This window comes from Solanum lycopersicum, chromosome 3 (assembly GCF_036512215.1).
Source record: "Solanum lycopersicum chromosome 3, SLM_r2.1".
NCBI lineage: Eukaryota > Viridiplantae > Streptophyta > Magnoliopsida > Solanales > Solanaceae > Solanum > Solanum lycopersicum.
The window spans coordinates 2038487-2064026 of record NC_090802.1 but is presented as its reverse complement, the minus strand read 5'-3'; the positions used below and the strand labels follow the sequence as shown (position 1 = coordinate 2064026).

The following is a 25540-nucleotide window of genomic DNA, read 5'->3' as shown; positions in this document are numbered from 1 at the left end:
TTTCAAACTATTAATGTTAGATTTTTGTTTGTATACGTAAATTTCACATCTCATCGACCAATATTCATTGATTTATTTAAAAATTTATTACGTGTCACTAACTTCGTCCGAGTATTTATAATTATTGAAGTCTCATAGGAAACACATGACTTTTTGTTTGTGAAATCAAAGTACGGGTCGGGCCCTACATTTTTATACTAACCACACAAATCATTGTTAATAAACTGTTGGCACGAGAAGAAACAAGTGTTTTGATGTGCCAAAAATTTTGACTTGATAATCGAGATATTTTATATCCCTTCGTTTTGATTTATTTATCTTATTCTTTTAACATACTTTTTTTCCGAGAACTTTTTAATTGAGTTCAAGATCACAAGATTCAACAATCTTTATTACTTTTTAAATTCTATGTAAGTCAAAATTAGACAAACAAATTAAAACAGAGAATAATATAACTAACTAAATTTTCATTTATCTCAAGTTTATGAATAATAGAACATATTACAATTCTTCTATTTACATAAGCTCTAGCCCTATTTGCACTATCTTTCCCCTATATATACACACACATTCACAAAAACTAAAATAAACTCTCACCGTTTCTAACAAATAAAAAATAGTATAAATTGCTAAATCAACTTAAACTCCCCGATTAATCATCTCCGTGTATTGTTGTAATGACTGTTCTCTCTGTAATCTCATTTCTTCGTTGAATTTTTTAATAAATGCCTCAACTCGCCGATTTAGCTCATCTTGACTAGGTGATGGTTCAAGTGCTTTTTTAATATTTTGAATCGGGGATTCACTTCTCCGGTTCTGGTTATAATGTTGCCACGTGTCTAACTTGTTCAGGTGCCTCGTGAGAGGCACGTGACGCCCTTCCGTTATCTTCTTCCATGTACTCTCTAATGTCTCTTGCCTCTTTACTCTAGCCACCCTTAGTGATTTCACCCCTAAAAAATTCAATTATTTATGAAATTAGCCTTAAACATAAGACGGAATATATAGATTATCTTTTAAACGAGTATATTTATTTAAATACTTAAATTATGATCAATTTCAATTTAATATTTATATATTTCATGTCAAAAACATACCTAGAAACACACATGAACAATGAAAATATACAGAGAATTTTTTTTGAAAGTTAATTTAAATATATTCAATAAAAATATTTTACTGACGGAGTAATGTAATAAAAAAAAATTGATAGATTTTTCCGTACCTTCAGGACTCGTCCTCATCAGCGGTTTCCGATGACTGAACCTCGAAGTAACTAGCGGTTTCTCAGTCGTTAGCCGTTGAATTAGCTCCGTTTCTACTTCCGGCAACGGCGTAAAAACCGAATTCGAACTCACAAATTCATCATTTTCACCTTCGTTTTCATTCACTATAGTCACCATTGATTTTACTTCAACCAACTCCAGCGGTTCAATTACCCCTTCGGTCTTCTCCTCAAACACTTCTGGTTCATCTATCACTTCAGGAGCATATTCACACATCTCCGATGTACAAACTTCTACCAAATCGGAGTTCACCGGAGGCGTTCCGATAGAATTCAACGGCATAACCTCAAACACCTCCGGTTCATCTACCAGTTCCGGCGCATGCTCCGACATTTTAGATCTGGAAACCGTTACCAAATCTGAGTACACCGGAGGCGTTTCGGCAGAAATTAAGGACCGTGATTGCTCGCCGGATTGTTGTTGTTGTTCCTTACGATTTGATCGAGAAGTGGCGGCGATGATAATGATTATACCGTTGAGTAAAGCGTAGAGATACGGAGGCTTTAGCCATGAAATCAAACCGGACCAAATCGTAGGAAATTCATATAAAATCAACGGAACAGAGGATTTAATAGCAATGGCTGAAGAAACTGCTCCGATTGAAATTAACAGAAATTTCACCGTTAACATCAAATTGCTCGTCGATGATTCCATTTTCTCCGATTTCGTTTGATATTTCTAAGCTTTTTTTTACAGATGAAAAAAATGATTATTGTGTGAGTGAAGATGATTGAAATTAAGGGGTGTAACAACTATTAATAAGCGGTTAGAACCATGCAACTGGTGGTCCACGCGCCTGCTTCATATTTTTCAAAATTTTATTACTCAAAATATTTAAAAAAAAATTAATTGACTATCTAAGTTTTATTTGCGTCATATAAATTAAAATAGAAAATGTAATTATCTAGTGTTTATATAATCATAGAAGGTTAATTAAAGGCACGTTGGATATGATGAGATATGAATTGTTGGATCAAGTAAAGGGATAACGATAATTATCAGTACTTGTGTTTATTTTTTTTTTAATCGTAATATCAAATTTAGACTCATTAGATTGTTCATTCGGTGTTGACTCCCACATTTGTGCTCAACAGGTGTGATGGTTAAGTTATATCATTACTTAAATAAGTTAACTTTTGAGATTGAATAAAATCTTAAGTTTCTTATATTAGCTAATGTGAGATCGAACAATATCATTATATGATGCTGGACAATTTCGTATTTTGTGTTCGGTTTCAATAATAAGTTAGATTGAAAAATATTCATTTTTTTTATGCTATATTCAACGTTCAGAGCTTAAAGTAGCTAGTCGGATACCCTTCATCCTTAACAATTACTTATTTTTTAATATCAAATATAATTTCGTAATGGCTACTAAGAGAGAAAAATTGGGTTTCGTGTATGTTACTTTAACCTATTATTTATTTGTATATTTTGTATATAATTAGTATTAATTTTGCATTGAAAAAGTCAAAATTCAAAAATTTGGGAACCAATGGCTATGGCTGCGCCGGTATTATGTGGACCGGCTCGTGGTTGGCTGCCTTCTTGCCGACCAATTTGCCTTTTTGTGCACAATTGGTCAAACAAAATACAAACAAGTACTATTTGATCTAAATTTTTAATATAATTTATTTGATAATAAAGTTTTGAGAAAAAAAAAATAGATTTTAAAGTCATATGATAAACATTGGTCAAACAAAATAAAAAAACTAATTTTGTTCAAACTTGTTTCAAATACTAATTTGTATTTGTATGTGTGGTTAGTAGTTGTATTTTTCATAGTTTTTGTCATATATTTTGTTTTTAATTATTGTAATGTTTGTTAGTAAATATTTTTAGACTGTTTTTTTTTTTTATTAATGACTATATTTTCTGATTACTTTCTTTTTCTCTTTACTTGAGACTTCAGTCAATGTTCTTATTTTTACTCGATTAAATTTCATTGAGTACATTACTATTGTTATATTATTTATTTGGAAATTTTGCTTTTTCTTTTTTTTTTTTGGGGGGGGGGGGAGGGGGGGGGGGGGAGGAGAGGGTGTTGTGCATTAACTCCGTAGATTTTAGTGATAGCGATGGATTTATGATTTTAATTTTAAGAGCTCCGAATTATAAAAAGGATATTGTATTGATTTTGAATAAATAATCTATATTGTAATTGAACTTTAAACACAAATTAAAAGTTAGGTAATTGAGTTGATTATCTATTAATTATTAGAAGTAATTTTACTGCCCCACGAAGGAATAATCACGCACTATAGAATTATGCTAGATATGTTGTTCAAAAAATTTATTGACTTATTTTAAACCTCTTGACTAGTAGATTGTATCTCCGCTCCTAAGATATTCATGATTAAATCTAATTTCATTTTTATCTGAAAAAATCAAATTCATTGTATTGATCGTTGATAACAAAGCAAATCAAATAAATAAAATTGATGTTTACGCAAGAAAATTAATTATACTACGTCAGGACTCCATTTTTCCCATTTATACAATGTAGGGACAAGATAAAATACATTATAAACCCTTTAAAGATTGACCCCTATTGTATTAAAATGATTTTGTTATCAACATGATTTTCTTTGTAGGTTCCATTAAATGTATAAACAAATTACTTAGTATTAGTGTTTAATACGTTTAATTTAAATAATAGAAAAAGAAAAATGAAAAAAAAATGAGTTGAAGAAAAAGTACAATTAAAAAAAGAAGAAACTTATAATAGAATCATATTGAAGATGACCTTTTTGGTCCAACAAGTACGAATAATTTAATTAATGGAGTACCTTCTATTCTATATTTTGAAAATTTTAATTTGAAGGTAAAATAAATTTTATCAAAGATAACTCATATTAAAATTTGAATTTGAGATCTTTAATTAAAAATAAAAAAATATGTATATTTTTGCCCCTTCAAAACAAATTTTAACGGTTAATTTTCTTTTAATTTTTATAATTGTGTATGATATTGTATTTTTCATCCAGTGTTTGACATTCGTATTGATATCTTAATCTGTATTTCTATTGTGTAAGGTTTATTTAAAGATTAGATTTTATATACTATATTTAAATTTGAACTCTTTGATTAAATTTTTTTTATATTCATCTCATCATAATCGTAATTATTATTTGTGTATATAGTATCTTCCATTTTATTGTTGCTTAACATCTCAATCACATGTATAAAGTATACGTACACTTAACGATATAAGATAGGTTTTCCACGAATTAAAGTAAGAAATTATATATTAACTAATTATAAATAATTAAATAATAAATATATTAACTAAAGTTCTAACCAATTATTATAATTTTCATTTGGCTCAAACTTTTAGAATGGTTTAGACAAACAAAGACTTGATTAAAATCAACAAAGCAAACATGATTATGAACAAACACAAAATAACAAAAGTAGTTGAAATGTAAAACAAAAATATAAATTAAAAGAAACCTTAAAACTTAAATATTTGTTCTTAATTATTTGTCCATTTTCTCTTTTTTAGTTATCTCTTTTTATTTTTACTAATTTTAACATATTAAAAAAGCACATTACCTATCATATCCTCCATTAATTAATTATAAAAAAAAAAAGGTAGAACTTATTAAAAAATTAAAAAATTTTAATTCATTGATAACTAGCTACTGATATTCTTATATATATTGTTTAGACTAATTAATTGTTTATGGGTATACTCTATAATCATACATTGATATTGATTAATTAAATATGTTATTTTGTGAAGATTGTAACTAGATTTACGTAAGCTTATTTAAATTATCGATATCAAATTCAAAAATACAAAAAAAAAGGAATTGTCAAGGATTCATAGAAGTTATTTCTCTATATCATAAGACAAATTAAAACAATACATTAATTGAAATGTGGAAAGATAAGTGATTAGGTCAAATAAGAATATGTATTAGTCAAATGTTAACTTATTAGTTTAATGTTAGATAATGACTTAATAATTGATGGGACACCTTAGTCCAAAGTTGATGTTAGCAAATTAGGCCAACTAATCCATAGTCGTTTTGAGTTTAACTACGTTAAATTTACGTGGAAAAGTATTATTTTAAGAGTTAAACGTTATTTATTAAAGACAATTCGATTTATTTTAAGACTTGAAATCAAAATCTTTAAATAAAAATATAAGAGTACTTACGATTCTATTGCAACCTTTGATGGTCATATACAATGCTGACTATTTAAGATAAATCCAATCTAATACTTTCTCTGTTTCAATTTATGTGTCATAAATAATCTAATGTTTAAAAATCTTTATTTTACCTTTAATAACACTTACATACATCCACATTTACGTATATGACTTATTTTAAACCCTAATTTTTTAAAAATTCTTAAACTTCACTCCCAAAGAAACATTTTCACATAAATTTAGACGGGGAATAATAAATATTTGTGATTTGTTGTTGTCCAATATTTTCTTCCTCTTCGAATTTTCAAGACTCATTAAAAACTCACCTATCAAAAGAAATTTATCTGATCTAGTGTTTGGTGTCTGTTTTTTGTAAGATTAATTCAAATTCACGCTAGTATATTTCACTTTGGATAAATCGCCTTTCATATATGATTTTATTTAAGTATCAAAATACATACAATCATCGAAAATCAGATTGATTTGATGTAAACATAAGTTGTGAATATGTTTTTCCCTATCCAAGGACATAAAGAACCACATTTCTAGTTTATCTAATAAACCCTCCGTCCACTTTTATTTGTCATTTTGCGCTTTTCGAAAGTCATTTTGATCAAAGTTAAGTTAGATTACATTATTTTAAACAAAAAATTTAAATATTCAAAAACTATATGAAAAGTGTTATAAATTGCGATTTTTTGCATATCAATATGATGTAAAAATACATCTTAAAATGTTAATACCGGACGTAGATATATATATATATATATATATATATATATATAAAGATAACAAAAATTGTATATAACATTGACCAACCAATAATTCATTGTACACAAGTATAGTTCCCCTGTAATGCTCAACACCTATAAGAAAAAATATTTTGGAGAAATTTATGTAACAATGTGTATACCTTTACAATATTTGCAGAATCTAAATTAATCGGAAAAAAAATCACGATAAATAATCGAGCAGTACATATAGTTTATCGTCTCGATAACATTTGGTGTGTTAACGATGAAAAATCGTAATTATATCCTGATTGCATTGAAACAACAGGAACTGTTGGAAAACTTGATAAAGGCCTAATAGCTCCTGCTGCTGTTGTTGTTGTTCCATGCAATATTGGTACTACTTGCATTGCAGAAAACATGCTGCGAATTCGACAAAAAACGAAAAAAAAGTTATTAACTTATTGTATATCTAGTCAATGTATGAACTGTTAAAGAATGACAAAAGTCCACTCTGATAAGACTTGGGCAATACTCTTCCATCAAAATTGCCCACGCACCAAATGTAAGCACTGGGCGTGAGGTGGGGTGTTAAAGAGTCATAAAAGTCCCACATCGGTGGTTAATTAGATGGGTGAACTCCTTATAAGGCTTGAGCAATCCTCCTCTATTATACATGGTCTAAACTCTCAACAAGGAGGAGAATGTCGAGTACCTGGGATTCATAGCATAGGCTGGTGGTGTAGATGCGTGTATATATTGAGTGCCTCCCATCTGGATGAAACGTCGAGGATAAGTAAGAAACAATGCTTGATTTAGGTTTAGAAAAACTCGTTCGATTCAATGGACTAACCTGTTTAGTCCCATGGATCACCTGAGTGCCAATGCTTCCCCAGTTTTGAGGAATATACTGGTTAACGTTTGATGATTGATAGGCGGTTTGTGAACCGCTGAAATGATTCATCGTAGCAGGCATGAGCTGAGGCTGATGTGGAGCTGGCGACGTTTTTTGCTGCTGATGCACAGAAGAAGGACAATCCATGACGGAGTACAATGAGTAAAACAGATAAAGAAATGAAGCGTAGAAAATAATAGCACATTTGCACGTTTTAACAGTGATTCGCACCAGATTATTATCTGACGAGATACTCAATGTCTACAAGGGGCAGGATCGATTCTGTCAAGTATCAGCCTAAGGTGCTATTACAGTAGTTAGTGGCGGAACTAAGATTTTCAGTAAGAGGATTCAGAATATAAAGAAGCAAACACACGAACAAGCCAAACTAAAAGGGATTATATGCGAGTAATGATTGCTATAACTGATGGATTTTTGCAATTATAACTAGAAATGACAAAGGAAAGACCTGGTCGATTACCTCATTAGTGACATTATTCAAGGGTTTTGCTGATACCGTCTGCGTATTCCATTGAAAATCTTTGATCAGTTCCTCAATTCCAGCATCAAATTTGTTCTTGTTTACTATAGTAGCATTCTGCTGGATTACTGCTTTTGCTTCCGCTGCTGGAAATGTCGGAGACGATGTCAGTGTTGAAAGATTCAAGCATCTTACATCAACAATTCTAGTCAAGTTATTAGATAGATGAAAGGTTTGAAGAGTAAGCAGTTGAGCATAATCAGTCGTGGATCCTGAGAGTAACGGGAACCAGTAGGTAAGATATCTATAAATATTTGACTGTGGACCTAATTAGTGTTTTATATGAATTCGAGATCGCGTTAGGAACTCATAAACTTCAAATCCTGGATCCGCTTGACTGTATAAAGATTCCACTTTACTCCTCATAAATCATTTAGATAGAGGAACATACGCTTGGGGCTTGCAACGGGCTGTGTTTTGGAAACTGAATCATTTGCTTTCGTGGCTTCTGTATAACTTTTAGAAACGCTAGCAGCATGGTTGATGGTAGCGGTTGATAGAGTTGGGGAGAAATTTGCTTCCGGCTTTGCTTTTGCAACTTGAGAGATTGATGGTTCTACATTTTGATGAACGTTTCCCCGGGGATCAGGAGAAACCTGTTAAACATGTCTAAACATCAAATTCCTTATCTATCTTGAAAGTATGAAGAGAAAGTAAAAAAACAGTAGTTATTCAGACAGCGACGTATTACATTAGCTTTTGGCTTTGGTTCTTCCACGGAGGCTACCGGTTTTGCATTCTGAACAACTTCTGGTTTGGGATCAGGAGCAGCCTGCTCGGAACATTGAACACCAAGATTACATCAATTCATACTAGATACTCCCTCCGTTTCAATTTGTTTTACTTTCATTTTTAGTTTGTTTGAAAAAGAATGCATCTCTCCTTGAAAAAGAAGTATTCTTTATTTTCTTAAACTCCGTGTCAAGTCAAAACAAGATAAACAAATTGAAACGGAAGGAAGGGAGTATATAACAATCCAAAATGATTCTAAAAGTTGTATTTACCAGCTGCTTAGGTGATTCGGAAGGTGCATTATGTAATCTGTTCCTCAAAGCTAGCGTTGTTCTATCTGCATCCGGTAATGGAGAAGATTTCCTCTCTTGATACAACGACATGGTCCTTTTGATATACGCTGCATCTCTGGCAGTCCCAGTTTTACTAGCTGAATTACGTTCCCCTCTGGCACCAGGAGATGATTTCACACTCTCGTTTCGTGGTATCCATCTTTTCTCCACATATCTAGCACATTCGCGGTATTTAGTAAAGTTGATCATGAAGTGAACTATTTCAATTTTCAGGTTAAGAAACCAAAGACTTCACTACAGTAATAGTAAGATAATTCGGGGAATGATTAACTATGATGTCATACTTTGCTCGGATAAAATTTTCAATACCAACTCTGTCGGATTTGGCAGGCAGCTCGGCTTCCCAGTAGCTATTCGATTTCTGATTTCCCATTGCTAAAAAGCAAGAAGAAGTTATGTTATTCAAGAGGAAGAAACAACTGCTAATGCTATAATACGAAGAAGAGGAAAACACGGTTGGCTCACTTTGAATAAACGCAACCTGATCTGGAAGCCAAGTATCCAATGTAGCAGATCTTACCTGCATACAGATAACACGTAAGGTTATGGAAAAACGTCTAAAATTTGAACTCAAGACTTCAGTATGCAAATGAACGGACGTGGAAACAGTAAATATAATTGTTCACAAAGGTTGTGATCAGTCGTAATGACAAGACGAAAGCATAAAGCTAAAGAAGACAAAATGAAGCAGAGCTGTGAAGACGGCACCTTTGATATATGTACTCCAAGACTCCTGTGAACACCGGAACAATGCAAGCATATGAAGATTCCCAAGTTCACACTTGCCCATCTTGGACCTCTGCATACAGTAAGTAGTCAATAAACGACGTTTGACTTGTGTCATTTGTTTCCGTTTCATTTCTAGTCCACGTTACTGTTAGTAATGCTCGTAGACATACCTGGCTTTGCAGTCAGCACATTCTCGATTCTGTGGCAATTTGAGTAGTCCTTCAAGTATCTGCAATAAAATGAGACATCGCTAGCTTCTTAAAGGGGAAAACAGAATACTTCTAACTGAATATATGTTACGTACGTGTTCTCTTAGCAATACAACAACAAAACTATGCCTCAGTCCCAAACTATCTGAGCGTGGACATTGATCATGTTACATACGTGTTCTCTTTGCAATGTAACAACAACTACTACTATGCCTCAGTCCCAAACTAACTGAGCGTGGACATTGATCATGTTACGCACATGTTCTCTTTGCAATGTAACAACAACTACTACTATGCCTCCGTCCCAAACTAACTGAGTGTGTACATTGATCATCTTTCTTCTACAATACCTTTCGGAAATCTACCTTCAAAGTCGTCCATTTTGAAGATAGAGAAATGCTTTAATACAACTACATTGCAAATCACAAGAATATGTACCAGTACTACTCCCTCCGTTACAGTTTGTTTGTCTTGCTTCTGTTTTAGTCCTTTTCAAAAATAACGTCTCTTTCTTTTTCCGCAACTCTTTGATTCCAAACTATCCACATGACATGTTTAGCATCATATGATTAAAGAACATTTTAGTACATTCTACATATCTTTATTTTACGACAACACGGTTTAAAAGTCTTCTTTCCTTTCTTAAACTACGTGCAAAGTCCAAACCGGACAAACAAATTGAAACAGAACGAGTATTAAAAATCTTCTTAGCAACTCAATCAATATCCAGCCTCAAAATTCTGTCTCAGTTCTGTATACAAAGAGCTACCTTTTCCCAAACCAACAGCAGCCCGAAATAACATTTCATAAGCTACGTTGCTCAGACTCTCTCAAAATATTATTGCATACGTGTCGTATCCTCCAAGATATGCACTACTTTTTGAGGATCCAACAGACAAAAAGCTAAGAACTATAAAAAAAAAAAAAAAAAGACACAAGAAAAATTGAATATTATTAAAATTCCATTTACACCTAAGATTGCTATTATTAAACAAGTAAAAAGAAAATCTTTCAATGACCTTCTCAACACATACATACAGCTGTGTACAGCCACAATATGATAATTTGACCCAATATTTTTGGTAGATACCACCAAATTCAACAAAAGAACAATCGTCAGACTCTTTGAAAATATCGTCAGATTTAAATCAAGATCTTTTATATTCTAAAAGGATAAAGAACTCGAAATTCAATATCGTTTTATTTATATATTTTATTTTATTTTGGACAGATAAATGTGGTCTATCATGCTTAACCAACCTCAGACATGTCAAATAAATAAGACATGTATAAATCAATATCTATTGAAATACATGTATAATAATAAGTCCAAATATTAAAACACCTACTTGTCAATGAAAGTCAAATATCAACAACAACAATAACATTTCGAGTGTAATTTTATAAATAAAATTTTGGGTCGGGTATTGTATACGTAGCCTCACCCCGAAGAAAAATTTTCAAAATACCAAAAAAAGTTTATGTATTTTTCTTTTCTTTTTTTTTTAATTGAAGAATTTCATAAACCAGAAAAATTCTGGGTTTTTTTTTTTAGAACTATATATTCCAGGAATCACAATCAAATTTACTTGAATAAGGAAAAACTCAGGGATTTGAGCAATAAATACTACTCCTTCCCAATTTAATTTTGATTCAATTTATGTGACGAAATTTGACTTGACACAGAAACACGAGTTTTATTTGTACATAATCCAACAATCAACCCAGAAAAAGAAAAAAACCAAGAACAATGATTATAATTTATGAACATATATGATGAACAAATTCTATAGCTAAACAATCAAATTCAAGTTAATTACAAAATCATCAACAACAAAAAAATTCTAAGTAATCTTACAACATATGTACAAAACAACATATTATCTCGAGTAATGTATATGCAGACCTTATATCCTATTAATTTGAACATAAATAAATTATTTTCAATAAATCATCGACTCTCTTACAACATATATGAACTAAACAAAAAAAAGGGCCAAATTATTGAAAGTTACCTTTGTATGTTTAGCATTAAGCTCCTTTGAAACTCTTGATTTCTCATTCATCTTGGAATTAAATCCCAAAAACTATAGAAAAAAAAACTTTTTTTTCTTTCTATTTCTAATATTTAGAGTAAGTAGAGAAGAAGAAGAAAATTTGAAAGTGGACAACTTTTTTTAAAAAAAATAATAAAAATAATAATAATTATGAATAATAAAAATCATATATATGTGGCTTTATATTGGAATCTTTGCGCGTGGAAGAGGACGTCTTTGGTAGTTATTCTTAGTTGGAATTTCCATGCATAAACAAATAATTATTTTTATTTTATTATTGGAGGTGGGGTCCACTTTTTTATTTTATTTTACCCAAAAAGAAAAAAAAGTTTTATTAAATTAAATAAATACTTTTCTAGATTAAACATAAAAAGCCAATTGATTATTTCACTCCTACATGAACCATAATTTAATCGATTCGATTTTCGTTTTCATACTTATCATACTCCTTTTAAAGATAAAAGTACTCAAATCGTTTTTTTTTTTCAAAAAAATTATTGGAATATTACACGTTACACTTTTCCTATATATGTTATTTCCTCTTATTATAAATAATATTAGTCATTTTATTCAATTAAATGTATCTAACAAGATAGAAGAAGATATTCTTTAAAAAAATAAATAATAAGATAACCTTATTGCTAAGTGGAGTACTAATTAAGTAATACCTTTTAAGGGAAACATTAGGTAAAGAGGTTTTAACCAAACTAAATCATTATATAAAGTCATTCACCAAAATAATATGTTTTTCTAAAATTTTACAAAACTAGTATAAACATATTCCACAGTAACGTTTTAGGATATATTTTACTTTTTAAAAGTTGATGGCGTCAGATTGATATACGTTACTCACAGTAACGTTTTACGGGGTAAAACGTTACTGAAAATAACGTTTTAAAAGTAAAATGTTACTTACAGTAACGTATATCAACCTAATGTTGTTAGTTTCTATAAAAAAAATATATACCCTATAATTTTGTAAAATTTTAGAAAAATGTATTACTTTGGTAAATTATTTTATATAATGACTTAGTTTGGTTAAAAATTCGGAAAAGAGGTTTTAATTTAATTTATGATAAGACATTTTTATACAATAAAAAAAAATCGGACCTTTAATGGTATATGAAAAGAGTGGTATAATTATTTTCGAATAATAATTTGATTGAAAGATGAAATGAATTTTGATTTTTCTGACTAAATGAATAATAAAAAAAGTAATAATTAAAGCAATAAGGACTTGTTATACACTATTAAGAAGGAAATTATGATGTATTATCTTTTTTTGTCAAATGTATTTAAGAATTATTATCTGAGATGTTGAAAAAAAAATCTTAAAAATTAAACTTTACAATAAAGCTTTTCAAGAATATGAAAAGGTTCTTCTTGTAGCCCCTCTTTTTTTTTTTTATATATACACAAAAAAAAAAGTTTTGGAAGAACCAAAAACTTAGTATTTAAAGAAAAAATATGTAACGTGTTATATTGTATTTATGATACAAATAGTTATAATTTCAAAAAAATAATGAAATGTAGCTATATTTTGGGTATTATAATATATATGTGTTGATACAATTCTTTCACACATTTTTAACTGATTTCTGCTTTGATATAATTGATACTCATCCTTTAAATACAATTCTTTAATTGATACAATTTTTCTGTATGATGTAATAATTATGAATTTTTTTCATAATTACGCTTTAAATTAAAGTTATCTTATGAAGTTTTCTCTATTTATTATGAATTTGGGTTTAATTGTTTTTAAAATCTAATTTAATTTACCAAATTTAAAATCAAATTTATTTGTACTAAAAATAAAATTGCATACATGACTCACTAAAGTGGAGAAATGCTTCACACCATGATTAAGTGGAGAAAAGATTATTGGATGTGATGGGTAATCTACTCATGATCTAGGGAAAATGTATCAAATATTTATTTTTATCTTTTTTTTTTTCCTTCTTAAAATGTGATTAATGCATCTAAAAAAAATTAATGAAATTATAATACAATTGTATTATGACTAATATTGAAAGAAATTAAAGGGATATGCAACGTCTTGTAATGTCTATGATGTCCAAAGGGCGGGTTAAAGCAGGATTTACAAATTTCTGATGATGAGGTGTATATCACATTTTAGGTGAATATTTCACATATCGAAACGATAAAAAAAAAAATTATAAAAATCACTTGAATTTACTTTACATTTTGGAGTTTGATATGAAATAATGAAAAATATATCTTTATGACGAATAATAAGTATTATGAACTAGAATATGATAATGCTAATAAATCAAAATTCTATCAAATGGATTAGGTTGGTTTAGTTTAAGCTCCATAATTAATTTGGCACTTCAACAATACAAATGCATGATGACACAATAATAATATTTGAATTCCAAATCATGTTTAATCAATAATAATTAAGAACAGGACAAAAGAATAAATACAAAACACACCTAACCATGATTTTTGAGATTTGAAATGGTGCCTTGACTATATATTACAAGTGACTTTTAATATGTAAATTAATGAACTTCTTCTATAGCTAATCATCTTGAGTTCTTGAATAAATAAACAAATAAATATAAAATATCTTGCATTCACGTAAGATTTATTTTTTTTAAAAAAAGTGCATTTCAAGGATGCAATTCTTATAATAAAAGTTGATTAATATGAAATCGTTGAAGATAGAAAAAAGCGGACGTTAAAAAGAATTTGATAAGATTTTGATATTTCATCTCCCAATAAATCTATTTCTTAGCTATGTACAATAAAAATACGGGGAATTGTATCATGGACAAAGTTCATATTCAATAATAATAATAATTAAGCCCTAAAAATCAAACTTAGATTTGCTGAATAGAAGTTAAAAATTGTTAATATGAATTCTAGCACTTTCGATTTTTAGTTAGAATTACTAAAACCTAATTTTAATCGAATCCCCAACTTCGAATCAATGGGTAGTGCCTTTAAGTCGTTTTTAGTATGTAGTGTTTTACTTCTGAAAGTTGATTTTTTTGTCGAATTCAAGTTAGTTGGATCCTAGGGAGGACAGAGAACATACAATAATGACAGATCTCCGTAAAGAAACATCTTGCATTTCAAATTTCTCTAACATTTTCAAGTACCATGATGAAGTGTTGATCAAATTGCTTAACAAGTAGTGTCTTATTATCCAAACAATTTTTGATGATTATATTTGTGTATTTTGTGTTATTCTTTAACACACATCATTAGGACACAAATGGGCTATTTTTGTAATCCTCTTCCTCAATGTCAATATTTCTATTTGGGCCATAATTGTAATCCTCTTCCTCAATGTTTCTTATTGGGCCAACCATTTCCATTGGCCCAAGAAATTGGAATGGGCTCATGGTTCACCCTAAAGCCTCCTTCCATAAAAGGACGATAAGACGTGACTACAAAGAGAGAATTGTTCGAATAGTAGATAATTCTAACTTTTTTTTTGAAGTGATAGTGATATTGTATCGATCTAATCCAATTTAAATTAAAAGATTAGTTAAGTTAATTTTTTTTAAAAAATATTTATTTTGAGAAGAAAGGGGTTAAATTTTTCTGTCAAATATCACCATATAAATTAAGAGAAAATAAATAAAAGTACCATATAACCAAACAAAAATTAGTAGGTGACATATATTAAATGCAAAATGGACAGATGAAACTTAATGGACCATGCTGCCTCCTTTAATAAATGAAATCCTCATCATGATTTATTTCCTCAATTGAAGTATAGTCTTAAACCCTAATTTAAGTTGATAATTTTGAAAAAAATATATATATATTTATCAACTACTTTTGACGTTTTGTTGTTTTCAAATTTGATTATCAGAACTAGGAGTGAAATTAGTTCTATTCTCAAACTGTTTTTTACTTCATCCCGAGCTCTCTATTTTTAACTAAAGATCACATTCTTAAAAATGAAAAAAGTATGTCGAGAGTGCCATTTTTTAAAATAAACTATATAATACGCAAATTCAAAATTCAATCGAATTTTAATATTCAATTTGAATATCGAACCTCAAATAAAAAAAATTCATTATTATACAAAAGACAAAGCCATGAACTTCAATCATAATTGTTGTGTCATGGACCAATCTTTTCATTGAATTGTCATGTGTTTGAGGAAATTCAGAAACTCATTAATTCATTTGTGAAGTTGTTGTTATTATACTCTGTCACACACACCATTTATAGCCAATTGACTTCACAAGCAACCCCAAAATAAATTTAGACGGATTTATAATTTAAATTTTGTTTTACTAAAAATCGATCGATATTTAAATTTATATTTTTTTATATCTATATAAAGAGTGTTTTCTTTCAAAAATCTCTTTATTCTCAGAGTTCAGAACTCAATTCTGATCAATAATAGAAATAAGTAAAAATTCGAATTAATAAAGTATTTCATATATGGATTTAAGATTTTTATATTGTATCAAGGAAATTGAAGAATTATTTAATGGATTTGGAATAGAAACAGGCCATGTGTATAATTTTTTTTTAAAAAAAAATCACATTTACAAATATGATTAAGCCATGTGAAATTTCACCTCTTTTTTTTCTTTTTAAAGACTTTCAAAATATTAATTATTAAAGTATTATAGTTATATAAATTTAGAGATTTAAAAGGATTAGATCAGATCTAATTATATACATTAGATTAATCCAAGTCAAAGTTTTTAATTTAAAAGAATGGAGTTCCCCTATCACTAAATTTACAATATTATAAGGAGAGAGATCTAGTGCCACCAATCACAATTTACATAATATTTATGTAAGATAATTATTTTTTTATTCGTGGTTTGATATTTATATTTGAGAACAGATTAAAAATGTAACAATACGATTTCAGTCAATTAATAGAAAATTACTTCTAATATTTTCAAAAATTTGTCAAAAAATTAAGATATTTTTGTAATTGTTGTGCCAAACAAAGTTTAGTAACCAATGTTATACATTTTGTTGTATCACTTGTTGTAGTTTTTGGTATTACTTGGTGTCTGATATTCGCAATAGGATTAAATTAAATTTACTTTATGAATTACATGGTCTATTTTTTAGGGCGGGACTTTCAATTATTTTAAGGAGTTCGAATTCTAGACTTTTAATTAAGGATTGTAGAATTTTAATTATTCCATCATAATCCATACCGATCAATTTCATAATTTCACATGCATGTGATTAGTGGACGGATTACTAATCTAGCAGCAACAATCATAAAGATTAATGCCTACATTTATTTTTATTTGTCATGTTGCGCTTTTCAAAAGTCAATTTGATTAATTTTCAAAGTTAAATTAGATTATATTAATTCGATATTTTAAACAATATATTTAGATATCCAAAAAACTCTATGTAAAGTACTATAAATTGCAATTTTTTTTGCTTTAAAAATAAAAATCATAATAAATAATAATGAACGGAGAGAATATGATTACTAAACCCTAATCATTTCTTAATTTCTTCCTTTTTTCCATATCCTATGGTTCTACCCCTACCCCTACCACCATTCCCCACCCTGCGCTTCATTTAAGGTTGAGTTAAGTAATATTTTCAAATATTTTCATGTTTAATAAATTAAACTTTGAAATTTTTTTTGTTTAGAATTATTTTTTTTAAAAAAAAAAAATTATTTTGTGAAAGCTTAAAAATAAGTTCTGCAAATGATATTTTTTTATATTGATTGAATCGTCTTAAAAAAATTATTTTTTTAAAATATAAAAAAACAACTCAAAGACTATTTTGACAAGTCAAATATGAAATAAAATTACATTCATTTTAAATTAATATTATTTATTTACTTATTTATTCATTTATTAATTATTTGACAAGCCAACCCCATGCAATTAATGCAAATCAATATCATCCTACCTGTCTAATACATAATATAATTAATTAAATTATATACCAATAGATATATACACTTCATTCACTTATCATTCTCCTCCATTTCCCTCCATTCACTCCCTCCCAATTTTTTTCTATCTTTCGAGTTTCGAGTTTTAAGTTTTAAGTCCGAAGTTTTGATTCAATTATTCCTCATTATTATATTAATATCAAATATGATTTAGATCGCAAGGTTATAGATCGATAAGTTATTCTATTGATAAAATATATTATTTATGAATTTTTGCTTCAAACTTTTGTTATATTTCTCTTTCAACCAAAAAACTCCTCCACATCTAAACACTTGCTCTAATGTGTTAGTCTATGGTACATCACTTTCAAAGCATAACTTCATATCGATAGTATCTTTCGATATATCTCGATATCCATTTTTGATGTTCTTTTTCTAGATTTAAAATTCGTAACCTAGCTTTTCCAAACTTTTTTTTTATAAGCTCAAGCAATGCTTATATCGTGAAACTTTTTTCCTTTTTAATTTTTCAAACATCCAACAAAAACATGGGTTGTGTTCTTAGTTCTATTGAAAAAGCTCCACCAAATTCTAATATCGAATTACAATCCGCATCTACTCATAGATCTCCACCATTAACCCTTCCATTTCTAGAACAAGAAGAAGAAGTCAAGGAAATTCTATCGGAAATTCCGATTATTATCAATAACCCCATAAACCATAGTATTCATGACCAACAAAATAATATTCTCGAAAAAAAATTCTCTATCGAAAAAAGTCAGTCCCGTAACATTCATGACACTCATGTTTTCAAAATAGCAAGAATTTTCAATCCGAAAGACGAATTCTCCCGGGTCGGGTCGGATCAAAGTGAGATAGCCCGAGAGCCTAGCAAGAGAATCCGGGTCGGGTCAGACCCGAGAGAGATGACCAATGAACTCAGTAAGAGCATCCGGGTCGAGTCAGATACGAAAGATACGATCAAAGATCTCGGTGGACGTATTCGGGTCGGGTCGGATTCGAAAGAGATGATCACAGAATTCCGGCAGAGGTCTCCAGCAAATTACCGGAACAATACATCTCCAGTTAGAAGATCCGGCAACTTATCCGGGTCGGGTCAGGTCCGGAACACATCTCCAGCTAGAAAATCTGATCACCTATCCGGGTCGGGTCAGATTCGGAACACATCTCCCGCTAGAAAATCCGATCACTTATCCGGGTCGGGTCACATTCGGAATCATTCTCCGGGTCGGGTCGGGTCAAGAAAGAATGCGGGCGGGTTATCGAGAAAAGATAATGGTGAGAGTTCATGCCGGAGATCGAGGTCACCGGTGATATGTGGAGATCAAAACAACGGAGGAACGAGGAATAGCATAAGTCGATGCCCGTCTACGAGGAAATCCGGTAAGTCACCGGGAAGGGTGAGATCGGAATTGGGTGACCGGCGCCGGAGTCCGGCGGAGGCTGGAAATGGTAATAGAGAAAATAATAATAATTACAAGGGGTCTTTAACAAGTGGAAATAATGAATCTATTGAAAATCCACTTGTGACCTTAGAATGTTTTATTTTTATTTAAAAAATAAAAATAAAAAATTAGTTGGAAGTAATAATTCTTGAGAAAAAATTGTACCATAATGTTAGATTGGATATTTAACTAATCTATGTTATATTTCTTGTGTTTTATTTTGTTTCATATTATTCTTTTTATTCCGTTTTAAAATCAAATTACATATATATATATATATATATATATATATATAATGAAATTTTTTTGTAATTATATTACATATAGAAAATACCATATATTTTTTTTTTTTAGAAAATACCATATATTGAAGACGACAAAGTCTATGCATTGTTTTTTTTAGAGTTTATGAATCATAAAATGGAAATTTTAAATTATCTCTATTTCTTTTATGTGTATTAATCTACGAAATTTTGTAAATATATTAAATAAACTCTGTTTGAGCTAAAATTGTGATCCATTCGTGATAACCTAACGAATGACATTGTTTTTCAAGAACATACATTGCTCTCTTTTTTTAAAAAAATTATGTTTTTCAAAATAAAATTTTAAAATTATTTCACTTTTTTATGTATATTAGTAAATATTTTTTTAAATATATTTGACTGATTCTATTTGAATTCAAAAATTATTACTTTACTCATCGTGAGCTAAAAAATGATCATAAATAGAGTATATTAATTACACATTTCATGTGTGTGAAGAGTATTAATTTTTTTTTTAAAAAAAAAATAGGTGTACGCACAATTAAAACATTATCATAAAATGAAAGATATATCTACCAAGGTATCGCATGTGAGATAATAAAGGGAAACTTAAATGAGATCGCATTTATATATATTTGATACACAATTTGTACATTGGGAAACTTTGACTAATATTGAATTGTGGCTTGTAATTATTGAGGCTACGGTGGAATTAATATTATCTCTTATTTTTTTAATTAAATTAAAGAATTGATAATCGATACACTTTTTTTTTTAAATGAATTTTATTGGAGCGAATCAATATTTATCATATGATACAACTAAATATTGAAGATCATAGGTAAATAAAGCAGAGCTAGAAGCATGGATATTGATTCAATTGAATTAATAGATTTTAATCAAGTATTTTTATATTTAAAAAAACTTATTAAATATACAAATACTAAATTTAGAATTTTGTTATAACTTATAACACTTAATATCCTATTCTAAAATTCAATTGTTAAAATTTTGATTTCTCCTCCAAAGAAAAAAAAATATTTCTTTGTCTCAATTATATAATGTATTTGATTTTTCGAGAGTCAATCAGTTTACATTTGATCAAGAATTTGCGTATGAAATCTTCAATTTTTCTGAAATAAAATTTATATATCTATAAACTACAGAAAATTACTATAAATCACAATAATTATCAATTCAAAATATTTAAGAAATATATAAAAAAAAATTACGATAAAATATAGATTTATCTAAATTTTGAATTCCAAACTGTTTCATATAATTACTTGTCAGTTGTCACACTATGACTGGTAGCTTTTATGCTACCATATTCATCTCAACAACCCTCAAATGGCAAAAGACAAAGAACAGACCATTACAATTTCGATAAAATTCAATAGTTTTGATTTAAATTTTATGTTTGTGTTAAAAGACATCATTTTATATATAAATAATATTCTAATCCAATAAGATGTCATTTCTTAATATTCATAACCCATAAAATCCTCAATTCGTCTCTACTACTTACTGGTACTTTTGTAAGATTGCATCAAATATAATAACATGGTCAAGAATTTTGGGATCCAATCATAGACAAGAAACACAATTATAACAATAATTACGGTCGTCGATCTGAATAAGGGTATGCAACTTTTCATTTTATAAAGATAGAAAAATTGTTTCAGAAAAGACCTTCGGCTCAATTAAACAGATAAGAAGAGCTTTTAACAAGCCAATACACCTATATGTTATATGTACATTAAATTAAGGAGCCAAGCGGAGGGACAAAAAAACCAATTGGTGAACTCCATCAATTTGGTATTGTCAATGTTTATTGCCTTCAAATTGAGCTAGCTAGGATTGTGCATTCGAATCCAAGTTCAAGAGACCGGGCAAGGAATTCTGTTGATGGAGAGGCCATGGATCGCGTTCAGGAGGACAGGGTACGGGAGCGGGATTGGCTAGAAAAGTAGGGACATCTTCTCCTGGCATTAACACAGAAACTTCTCGAGCCTTCGTTGACACCTAAAGCCATAAGCCAAGTCACTTCATCAGCTAATCAACAACCACATTGTTAATAAATCTTTCAAGAAACTAATGAAGTACAAACCAAGCAAGCTAGACTTGATCATGTCATGTAACAGAATTAGTACTAGTACTGAAGCAACCATCTTTCTTGATTGTAAAACATCGAGTTGATTAGATGTCGAAACAACAAATCATAGCTAGATAAAATTTGAGGCCATCTTGTTTATCTATTCAGCACACAAATGTAGGACAATAGTGTTGGTAGGCTGACCCCGTCAACAACAACATATCAAGTGTATCCCACAAGTGGAGTTTATGCAGACCTTTCACCATATATTACCTCTGCCAAATCACGGAGCAAGATTTTCAAAAAACTATTGCAAGGGGCATATGGCTGAAGACACTTTGCTTCCCCTCCTGTAAGGGCATTAGTTTAGTATTAAGAGAGCATCTCATGATGTGTGAGTTAAGGGCACATCACGAGTTTTAATCAGACGAATTAAAGTATACTATTTGAGTAGTGAATGATAAGGGACGAATACTGAAAACTACTTCCAACATATCCTGTCTATAGCCAAGTTTGTATTGATTCCAAGGATTTGTACGTCTTTCGAGACAAACTTTCCTCTATGCAATTTAGATAATACTCCATCTCCTTCTAACACGTTTACTCATCGTTGTGTCACATGTACGGACCGTGGTGTACATAGGTCATGACCAAACCATATCTTTTCTCATTTTATCATCAATATGTGCAACTTTCACTTTCTGACGAATGTGGTCATTTTCAATCTCATCTAGTCTTGCATGATCGCAAGTCCATCTTAGGTTCTGCATTTTCGGTGATACTCATCTTATCGATATGATATGGGAGACCAAGAAAGAATCCAATTGTGATTTTTGGTAGCTTTGTTAGCTCTAGGGTGCACTCAGAAAGCCTGTAGGCAGTAGAGCACATTCGGAGACAAACCAGTGATTACTCAAATAGTTCATGCAACAACCACCAGGGTTCAAGTAGCCAGAACAGGTATCCTGGATGGTCAGAAAAATAGTTGGAAGCAACAGATCAATTGAAGTATGTGGAGGATACACCTAAGAAAAACTACAGTTTGATAAGACTCATCTATTTACTTATAAATGTGGTGTAAAGCAGAAAATGAAACAAGAGATTGATCATAACGGGCGAGGGCATTCTTCCATTGCAGAGCTTAAAGCAATGGTCAGAACTTTAGGTGGGGGCTTCTATCGATAGAGCTAAAGAAGTCATTCATAAATCTACCCTTGACATACTAAGAAAAGCATTCCCGTATAAAAAGAAAGGCTAGGCTGATTCAACAAAGCAAAAAGGCATCTGTCAAACTGCTCTCATTTCTATGTTGACAACAAGAGAAACAAACGTCGTTGGAGCCTTCCTCTCTATGTGTTCCTTTCTCATTATCATAAATGTTCCAAGATTGTTGTTTTACAACGAAGATATGGCAGAGACTATCGTTCCAAACTCGACATTTAAGCAACAAAGACTAATTAATATCATGTTTACACTGACCGGATTTCAACTGCCTTCTTTCAAGCCCTACTTGAAAGGCTTGCTTTCTTTATTAAGAGTCCTTTAAGAAGCTAAGCTTCTTGAGATAGTAAGATTCGCTTCAACTTCATATGTACCTCTAAGTGTTCGTGAGTCATGACTATCCGATGATAGTCAACTTCCCTTCCTTTTAGGCTGAAAAGGAACGGAAACTCGGCATTTAAGCACGAATACCTTGAGTGCTTAGGCGATGCATAGAAGCCGGTTCTAATTGTATTCACCAAGATAGTCTTGCTCACTCGACGAAGCAAAAGGTTTCAGCAATGTTGAATTTCTTGAAGTTATCTAAATTGCAATTCTTTGTAATGTAAGATCAGCTCAAAGAGATATTAATATACTGCTGCAGAACTACTTTTTTACTACTTAGCTTCAGTGTCCTGACTGTGTTTAGATTAGCTATGTGTCATTGATAGTAGAAAAGCCCCGACTCAGGGCCGGGGCTAGAGCTTCGCCTACAGGTTCGACAAAACCTTGTTGAGTGTACGCAGATCTTACTATTAACTTGGGAGGTAGAGAGGTTGTTTCTGATAGACCCCCAGCTCAAGAATCAAGATATAGTAGCAAAAATCAAAAGTCAAGAAACTACAAGAGTAATACTGTGAATAACTAAATTTCTAGTCATAGCTTTCTGCATTTGTATTAAAAAATTGATTCAATGTATAAACAATTTATCAAGAAACCAATATTCTACATTTTTTTTAGAATCCCGAACTCATGAACTCTAAATCCTAACTCGCCTTTGAGCTAACTGTGATTATTTTACTTGTTGATTAACAATTACAAGGACACAGATACAACATATATAATATTTACAAATTACAACTTCTTAGACTAAAAATTCAAGCTAAAGACACTTACTTTAGATGTTTGATGACCAAGTTTTCCATTGAAGCTCATCTGAGACTCAATATCACCAAGATTCCGTCCACGGGACGTCGATAAAGCTTGTGAATTAGGCCTGAGAAACCTCTCAAAAATAGCCATGACAAGGAACATAGAAATAAGAACGGCAGTGGCAACAAAACCAAAAGAAACAGCATTAACAGAATTATCAAAATGTGTCCAATGATCATCTTTTGTTATGTACATTGGTGATCCACTTGGTGATGGTGGCCAACCCCACCCCCCTTCCACTTCTCCCATTCTTTTGTTATACCAAAATCAAGAACCCCAAAAAAGGTCAAGAACCAATCAAAATCATGTCTTTTTCAAGAAAATAGGAAGACAGTTGATGGTAATTTTATGAGATTTTCAAGATTCTAACACCACTTATAAACCAAGAACTTAAAATGTCAAAAACAAACCAAAATCATGTCTTCTTTTTTTTCCCAAGAAATTGGGAAGATAGTTATGGTATTATAAGTACCAAACCAACAAATAAAAATGTCAAATAACGATACCAAGATCAAGTCTTTTTAACTCTTCTTTTTTCAAGAAATTGGGAAGATAGTTATGGTATTATAATTACCAAACCAAAAACTCAAAATGTTCAAAAAAAAAAAAAACACAACCAAGATCAAGTCTTTTTAACTCCTTTTTTTCAAGAAATCAATAAATTGAGAGGAGGTTGTAGTTGTTTTATGAGCTTTTCAAAATCCAAAATGAAGCACTAAAACCAACAAAAAGTATATCCTCTTTTTTCCCAAGAACTTGGGAAGACACTTGATGGTGTAGTTTTATAATCTTTTCAAGATTTTGACACCATTGGTATCACCAAAACAAGAACTAAAAATGTCATCCAAAAAAAAAACAAGATCATGTCTTTTGAACTTTTTTTTCTTTTCAAGAAACTCAAGACATTAGAAACACTAGTTTTATGAGCTTTTCAAGATTTTGACACCATTATATAAAGGGAACAAAGTACTAGCTAGACACTAGTCAAAACATGAATGAGAAAGAAAAAAAAAGCAAAAAACACAAGAGGGGTTGGGTAATTTTTCACTTTACAGACAGAGGTGACATGAATTTTCTTGAAAAAGAAAAAAAGAACTTTGGGATTTGAAAGCAGAGAAATTTGAGCTGAAATTAGCTTAACCCTGTGAAGACTAGTGCACTGCAGCAGCCAAGTCTCAAGATTGTCCTTTTTTCTTAGCTCTTTTATATTGGTGGAATAAGGCACGAGTAGTCTTTAGACTATGATCGAAATTTTAAAAACATATTTTAATTAAGCTAAAATATTAATATTTCTCCAATCTTTTATTTTGTAATTTTGTACTCTTTTCATGCGTCTTAATTACGTAGAGACGCGAAGTGTACCACGTACCTCAGAAGGTGTACAAAATTACCAAAAAAAAAGTTCAGAGAAACAATAGAAACTTGTTTAATTAAAGTGTGTCTCTTAATTATGTCATAGTCTAGGGATACTTGTGTTTTATCCCTATATTTGTTCTTGATAATTGATAAAGTTGAATAATATAAATTAATTTGAGTGTATCTCATGTGAATTGACACGTAGGATGAAATGTAGTATGCTTGTTAACTAATACTTGTTCAACTTTATACTTAAATTAAAGGACATACATATTAACTTAGGTCGAGTTAAAGGACTCGTTTGAAAACTATGCCAAAAAATTGTGATTTACTTTGATGTTAACCTATAACATGGAGGTATTACGATTTTCA

At 30.2% G+C, this 25540-nt stretch overlaps 4 protein-coding genes across 9 annotated transcripts; 1 reads left to right on the top strand and 3 right to left on the bottom strand.

Moving 5' to 3' along the window:
• Positions 1 to 452: 452 nt before the first annotated feature.
• Positions 453 to 2179, bottom strand: LOC101263673 (uncharacterized). The gene is made up of 2 exons (XM_004234084.5): positions 1226 to 2179; positions 453 to 953 (listed from the first exon to the last, which is right to left on the bottom strand). Exons 1-2 carry the CDS (start codon positions 1938 to 1940, stop codon positions 640 to 642), a joined length of 1029 nt encoding a protein of 342 aa, XP_004234132.2. The 5' UTR covers positions 1941 to 2179; the 3' UTR covers positions 453 to 639.
• Positions 2180 to 6312: 4133 nt separating this feature from the next.
• Positions 6313 to 11888, bottom strand: LOC101263379 (ADP-ribosylation factor GTPase-activating protein AGD5). Of its 6 annotated transcripts, none has more exons than XM_004234083.3 (12): positions 11651 to 11888; positions 9597 to 9655; positions 9406 to 9496; positions 9163 to 9217; positions 8982 to 9072; positions 8617 to 8851; positions 8304 to 8384; positions 8004 to 8208; positions 7553 to 7698; positions 7030 to 7191; positions 6892 to 6950; positions 6313 to 6599 (listed from the first exon to the last, which is right to left on the bottom strand). In XM_004234083.3, exons 1-12 carry the CDS (start codon positions 11699 to 11701, stop codon positions 6431 to 6433), a joined length of 1404 nt encoding a protein of 467 aa, XP_004234131.2. In that variant the 5' UTR covers positions 11702 to 11888; the 3' UTR covers positions 6313 to 6430. The 6 variants fall into 6 exon arrangements, with proteins under 6 accessions (XP_004234131.2, XP_010317446.2, XP_010317448.2 ...); XM_010319144.3 differs by having other exon boundaries at positions 7030 to 7188; XM_010319146.3 differs by having other exon boundaries at positions 7553 to 7695.
• A 6233-nt stretch (positions 11889 to 18121) lies between these two features.
• On the top strand, positions 18122 to 19150 carry LOC104646113 (uncharacterized). Its single transcript, XM_010319214.4, has one exon. It carries the CDS (start codon positions 18122 to 18124, stop codon positions 19148 to 19150), a length of 1029 nt encoding a protein of 342 aa, XP_010317516.2.
• Positions 19151 to 20938: 1788 nt separating this feature from the next.
• LOC101251549 (uncharacterized) lies at positions 20939 to 24990 on the bottom strand. The gene is made up of 2 exons (XM_004234212.5): positions 23777 to 24990; positions 20939 to 21330 (listed from the first exon to the last, which is right to left on the bottom strand). The coding sequence occupies exons 1-2, from the start codon at positions 24059 to 24061 to the stop codon at positions 21160 to 21162; spliced, it is 456 nt and encodes a 151-aa protein (XP_004234260.1). The 5' UTR covers positions 24062 to 24990; the 3' UTR covers positions 20939 to 21159.
• Between the last annotated feature and the right edge of the window lie 550 nt (positions 24991 to 25540).

Excerpts from the sequence above, each read along its gene's own strand:
- LOC101263673 (XM_004234084.5), bottom strand. The coding sequence starts at position 1,940 with ATGGAATCATCGACGAGCAATTTGATGTTAACGGTGAAATTTCTGTTA. Across the intron at positions 954-1,225 it reads GATGAGGACGAGTCCTGAAG|GGGTGAAATCACTAAGGGTG; the intron begins GTACGGAAAAAT and ends TGAATTTTTTAG.
- LOC101263379 (XM_004234083.3), bottom strand. The coding sequence starts at position 11,701 with ATGAATGAGAAATCAAGAGTTTCAAAGGAGCTTAATGCTAAACATACA. Across the intron at positions 9,497-9,596 it reads TGTGCTGACTGCAAAGCCAG|AGGTCCAAGATGGGCAAGTG; the intron begins GTATGTCTACGA and ends TACTGTATGCAG. Across the intron at positions 9,073-9,162 it reads TCAGGTTGCGTTTATTCAAA|CAATGGGAAATCAGAAATCG; the intron begins GTGAGCCAACCG and ends CTTGCTTTTTAG.
- LOC101251549 (XM_004234212.5), bottom strand. The coding sequence starts at position 24,061 with ATGGGAGAAGTGGAAGGGGGGTGGGGTTGGCCACCATCACCAAGTGGA. Across the intron at positions 21,331-23,776 it reads TTGGTCATCAAACATCTAAA|GTGTCAACGAAGGCTCGAGA; the intron begins GTAAGTGTCTTT and ends TTATGGCTTTAG.
- LOC104646113 (XM_010319214.4), top strand. The coding sequence starts at position 18,122 with ATGGGTTGTGTTCTTAGTTCTATTGAAAAAGCTCCACCAAATTCTAAT.